Source organism: Panthera uncia (assembly GCF_023721935.1).
Source record: "Panthera uncia isolate 11264 chromosome B2 unlocalized genomic scaffold, Puncia_PCG_1.0 HiC_scaffold_25, whole genome shotgun sequence".
Classification (NCBI taxonomy): Eukaryota; Metazoa; Chordata; class Mammalia; order Carnivora; family Felidae; genus Panthera; species Panthera uncia.
The window spans coordinates 16664411-16670544 of NW_026057581.1; the positions used below are offsets into that span (position 1 = coordinate 16664411).

The 6134-nt window shown below is 44.1% G+C and overlaps 1 protein-coding gene across 1 annotated transcript in view; it reads left to right on the forward strand.

Annotated features, from left to right (window-relative positions):
- ELOVL2 (ELOVL fatty acid elongase 2) overlaps positions 1–6134 on the forward strand; it is a 64716-nt gene extending 58582 nt beyond the window's left edge. Inside the window, exons 5-8 of the mRNA XM_049655047.1 lie at positions 67–238; positions 3130–3254; positions 3735–3869; positions 5641–6134. Coding sequence (XP_049511004.1) covers positions 67–238; positions 3130–3254; positions 3735–3869; positions 5641–5766 — 558 coding nt within the window. The 3' untranslated portion in view covers positions 5767–6134. The remainder of the gene's footprint in view (positions 1–66; positions 239–3129; positions 3255–3734; positions 3870–5640) is intronic.

The window sequence follows — 6134 nt, forward strand, 5'->3', positions numbered from 1 at the left end:
CAGCCAGCCAGGGGGAGCGTTTTCATTCACTCACCTTTTCTTTTTCCTGTTTTAACATCCTTACAGGTAGCCAAGGTGTTGTGGTGGTACTACTTCTCCAAGTCCATAGAGTTCCTGGACACAATTTTCTTTGTTTTGCGGAAAAAAACCAGTCAGATTACTTTTCTTCACGTATACCATCATGCCTCCATGTTTAACATCTGGTGGTGTGTTTTGAACTGGATACCTTGCGGGCAAAGTAAGTTCTGTTGCCGCTTCTTCAGTTCCGTGTCATGGGTCTCGCGAGGCCTCTAGTGGGTGCCTGGGGTTGAATACTATTGTACTGATGTGGCTCTGGAGACGGAAGAGGGAGGCACACGGCGCAGCACGCGGCTGCCCGTGTGGCCACTTTCGCGTCTTTCGTTCCTGCAGAATGGGAGCGTTACCTTAAATGCATTTTGTTTTCCCCCTGCGCCAAACGTCCGCGGGCCAGAAGCACGCACCCCAGCTGGAGTAATTTTACTCCGGCACCAGGGGCTCAAGGACTCCTGTCGAAACAAATCCAGCACCTTCCACTTGGTGGAGGTCATCACTCGGCTGTCCTATAGATTGGACTTTTTTTTCCATTCTGAAAAGTTAAAGGCACGTCTCTGTGTGGCTTCCAACGTTTGTTTTTACTGAGAGCTACAATGCGCCTTATATCACAGCCTCTTTACGTGTATGCACTTTGTGTGGAACAGAAATTTCAGGAGATGTTTACCCTAGCTCTGTGATGCACTTTGGGTTTTTGTTGTTGTCGTTTCATTAATCCTGTTGCACTTTTTCAAAAAGCTGATGAGCGCTCTCACTGCATTGATTTCACAGTCATTAATGGGTCCCTTCTGACCTGCAGTGCAGACAGCAGTACTTTCTATGTGATTGTCTTATGTCCCCAGCTTTAAAAATCTTCTGTGAAAACTCAGAACAGGTAAAACTTACGTCAAAATGATTTGGGGATCTTAGAGATATTTTTTAAATGTCAAGGAGAGGGGCGCCTGCGTGGCTCATTCGGTTCAGCGTCTGATCACGGTCTCACGGTTCGTGGAATCGAGCCCCACGTCGGGCTCTGTGCTGACAGTGTGGAGCCTGCTTGGGATTCTCTCTCCCTCCCTCTCTCTCAAAATAAACTTAAAAAAATAAATAAAATGTCAAGGATATTTGGAATATATCCATGACTATGAAGATGCAAATTAAAACCAGAGTGTGAAGCAGGAAAGTGCTGGGGATGAAGTGGTCAGAAAGATGTTTTTATTTTAACGCTCTCCTGGACCAAATCTGGCTTCTTGAGTTTAGTGATTAAAACTATGATAGACTTAATGCTGTCATCAATATACAGACCGTAATCAATATCAAGCAACTATCAAGGTTAAGTATTTTTTGTGATTGTCAACAATTTCATTACAAATCACTAAACATCTAAACCTCCTTCTCACGTAATCCCCATGTAAAGACCTGGGATTCTTGTAGATGAAATGCGGTGTGTGTGACAATTCATAGTTAACCTAAAATATTATAAAAATCATGTCCCAGGGGCTCCTGGGTGGCTCAGTCGGCTGAGCGTCTGACTTCAGCTCAGGTCATGATCTCACGGTCCATGAGTTCGAGCCCCGCGTCGGGCTCTGTGCTGACAGCTCGGAGCCTGAAGCCTGCTTGGGATTCTGTGTCTCCCTCTCTCTCTGCCCCTCCCCTACTCGTGCTCTCTCTCTCAAGAATAAACATTAAAAAAAATTTTTTTTAATCATACCCCATTAATTCATGGTAATGAAAGCTCAAGCAGTAAAGAAATACTGCTGTAACCAGTTATTCCAGCCAGTATTTGCTGAGTACTTACTAGATTCTGGCGGTGGTGTCTGAGCCACCCAGACACCCCTGTTTCTCATTCATTGATTTGCATGGATCTAACCAGACCTTGATTTAAACTGGGAAAACCAGGCTAGAGAGTTTAAATTCATTAGCCAGCGTAGGTACTGCACTTTTCAGTTTCCGTAGCATTATGCACTCAATCCCAGCACCGCCCAGAGAGCCAATTACTGCCCTGCCCATTTCCCAGTGACAGAATCAAAATTTACAAAGTAAAACTAATGTATCTAAGGGGACATAGCTGATAGGGGTCCTCTAGCCCCACAGCCCCTTCCACCACAGGACTGAGAGCTCACAGCCCAGCCATCTGGATCCCAACATAACAGAGGTAGTGTTTGCTTTGCCGGGCACTGTCGTGAGCACTTTGTGTGTATCGATTGGTCTAATCCTCAAGACAGTGGGTTCCCGGTTTCCAACAAATAGACCCGTCTCTGACATCTCACCCCTTCAAACTAAATCCTTTTGCTTCTTAGCTGAGCAACATAGAACTTCTCTCTTTTTCCTTTGGTTTCCTGAAACACCATTCGCCCACGTTGACGGAAGCTACAGGGACTTCACGAAGGTGGCGGCAGGGGCAGGGGAGTGATAACGGCACAAGTTAGCACAGAAATGTCCTGCAATTGGATTTTAGATATTCCTTGTCCTAGAAGTCCATGAGGTGGTCCAGCTGCTGGGAAGCCTCACTGGCCAGTCCATCCCCCCACCCCCCGTCCCGTCCCAGCCTTCTCTCCTGCTGCACCTTCTCTCACCTTGCTCTAGCTCTCCTGGTTCTAGGTCCCTGTCAGGTAGAATTTATTAAATTTAAAGAGCAGCCTGATCTCCTGGACTCTTTAGCACCTTGTTAAACCCTAGACCGAAGGCCCTCTTTCCACAGTCGGAATGGCTCATCAGAGGCATAGTGGAAGCAGAGACACTTCTCTTTCTAAGGAATTCCGCCACCGGTTTGAAGCTAACATTTCATTTTCTCCCTGATCACTCGATAGTAACAACAGTTTAAGGGACAGTAAAGCCTTTGCAAATCAGGAATTACCTGTTTGGTTGGCACTCTGACTGAAAAACCATCCAGTTTTGTCCTATCTCGGTGACTTTTGCGGAATCCTGGAGCAAGAGCGCGGAAACGAGAGTGAATTCATCGTGTGGATTGTGGCAGATAGTGCCACAGGTGTGACCCATCTTCAGCCGTGCTGCACAGGAAGAATCCGTCTCATTTGATGAAGAATGAGCAGTAATTTTTATCCCATACTTTTACAGGTTTCTTTGGACCCACACTGAACAGTTTTATCCACATTCTCATGTACTCCTACTATGGCCTTTCTGTATTTCCATCTATGCACAAGTATCTCTGGTGGAAGAAATACCTCACGCAGGCTCAGCTGGTATGTTATCCCTTCGTTCAGCTCCTCTCCCTGTGAAGCATCGAATATCCTCATGGAGGAAAGAAATCTGTCCCCGTAGGCAGAGGCTTTGCTGTGTGTGAGGAGGCTGCCTGTTTTCCTCTAAAGAGAACCTTTTAAGGATTAAAATCTAGTGTGTCGAAATAAGCTACCTTATTCCTTGCTTCGAAGTGACAGTGATTTAACACAGACGTTAATTTTAAGATTCATTTTTATCTAAATAAGTGCAACTGCTACTCTTCCATGAGAAAACGAGCGGGCAATTAAATATACTGACTAGCATCGTTTCAAGCGAAATTTCTGGGTAGGATAGTGGGCTGCTTCCGCAGCTTTGCTTTCTTCCTGCAAAACCTAGGGCGTAACAGGAGTCGACTTCTAAATGTTTCGTATTTCCAAATGGTGTATTGCGTGGCTCGGCCTGGCCGCCCCCCAGTGACGCCCCCCACCCCCACCCCCCTGCAGGTGCAGTTCGTGCTGACCATCACGCACACGCTGAGCGCGGTGGTGAAACCCTGCGGCTTCCCCTTCGGCTGTCTCATCTTCCAGTCGTCCTACATGCTCACCTTAGTCATCCTGTTCTTAAATTTTTACGTTCAGGTAAGTGAAATGTACATCTCCGGTGGCGGAACATAGCAGACTGCGCTCTCGCCTTACATTGGTGTTTAATTTGCCCGAGGAAATCCACTAGCACGTGCTGGTTGGTGATGGAGGCTCGCAAAGTAGAGAGTGAAAACTAACTCTCCCCCTGCCCCCAAGCCCTCCCCTTGAAGGAAAACCACCGTGAATAGCCTTAGTGGGCATTTTATTAAACATTTTTCAGTGCATGCATAAAAAGTTTAATGAAGTCACACATTGGTAACATGGGACGAAAACATGAAACAAGGGTCTTATATCTGAATCCAGGGCCTCTATACAAATGGAGAAGAACTTAGGCTGAATGAATTGAATATTAAAAAATCGTTTCTATATCAGCACGGTGATGTTGTGACCTATCTGGAAAAAATTCTTTTAAGGCAAGCCACCGTGGAAAGGTCACATTGGCTTTTTCTTTACTAAATGTCATTTTCTTTTTAATCAACAATTTAAATGGAACAGGGCTCCAAAACACGACATCAAAGCAACTCCATTAATACAAAAACTGATGAAGGCGGGGGGAGCAGAGTGCAGGCCTCAGGTGGTGGTAGAGTTTAAATTGCTCTCCTTTGTGGGCTGGGGAAATAGAAAGTAAGCTTCATGAAAAAAAGATGAGAACATAATTTCTATTCCAAACAGTACTTTCCAAATTGAAATCAACTGTATTTCTTTCTTTAGACAATAAATGCTTCATTTTTTTTTAGTTGGCATTTGCTAAAGGTTAACCTGTGGTGGCTTCTCACAAAGTACAACTGTGGGAAAGTGAACTGCTGACAGTCTTTTCAGCGCCATTGGACTGGCTAGGCTTTGTCTTTTATAACAGATAGACGTTTCCTTTGAGAATTTCTGAAGAAATAACCATTGATGGAACCAAACAAAGCCACCCAAAAAACCCCAAAAAAACAAAAAAAAACCCCAAAAAACAAAAACAACTCACACAGCAAAACTGACTGTTAACAGGAAAACTAAGTGAGTCAGCGTGCACTTGGTGTTGAACCTTGAGGATGAGCAGGTAGCCGGCAGGGTGGGCAGTGGGCGTTCAAAACGTTGACCCTACTTGTTGGTTCACACAGAGTCTTACTCCTTTAGACTTGAGTATATAATTTCAGGCTTGACCCTTGTTAATATAGGTGCTTTAAAAAAAAAAAAGTAAAAATGAGGCAAAATCAGGTATTTGGACAGAATAAGAAGGATATGCCAAAAACCAAATCAAGCCAGAACGCTGGATACTGGTACTTTTAAGATAACAGCATTTTTTTGAACTTGAATTGGAAAGGATCTAATTTTTAGGAAATGGAAGTAAGCAACTAATGCAGAATAATTTGAATGCCAGTCCTGTAATACATAAGGTGACAGAAACAACCTTTCATTGGAATTCATTCATATGTGTCTCGGTTTTTACCTTAGTTTTAGTTTTAACCATTAGCTTAAAAATTGTCAGACAAAAAGTCTTCTGTGGTGGGGGGCCTGGGTGGCTCAGCCGGTTAAGCATCCGACTCTTGATTTCGGCTCAGGTCACAGGTCGTGAGTTCAAGCCCTGGGATTCTCTCTCTTTCCCTCCCTCTCTGCCCACCCCCCCCCACTTGTGCTCCCTCTCTCAAAATAGATAAACTAAAACAAATTCTTACCTGTCCAATACCCAATAAAATCATGAACTGTTTTAGATTATATGCCATGTCGAAGTCTTATTCAAGAATCCTTTTTTCCCTCTCTTCAAAATATACGCATCCAACAGACGTACCGAAAAAAGCCAATGAAGAAAAATACGCAAGAGCCACCTGCAGGGAAAGAAGTTAAGAACGGTTTCTCCAAAGCCTGCTTCGCTGCAACTAATGGGGTAATAAACAAGAAAGCACAGTAAATGCCCAGTAACAGACAAAGCATATATAATAGCCTCACAGATTCGCTTGTTTTAAAGCAAAGACTGAATTGAAAGTTATATATGTTTTAGCATAAACTAATTTCTTTTGAGTTTATAAATCATTTGTACCCGGAATGTATTAATATATTGCTATTAGGTTAATCTGTTAACTGAATGCTTCCGTCAACATACGTGTCACTTCAGACACCGAACTCTGTAGACCTCAGAACTGGTGCGGCTCTGTCTCCTCCCCACAGACTGACCCCCTCACCAGAACCGTCGGTATAACGCCTTATACACGTACAAAGCCAGGAAACACGGAGCCTTGTTTTCCGAAGCCAGTCTTCAAATAAAAAGTTTTATTCAGA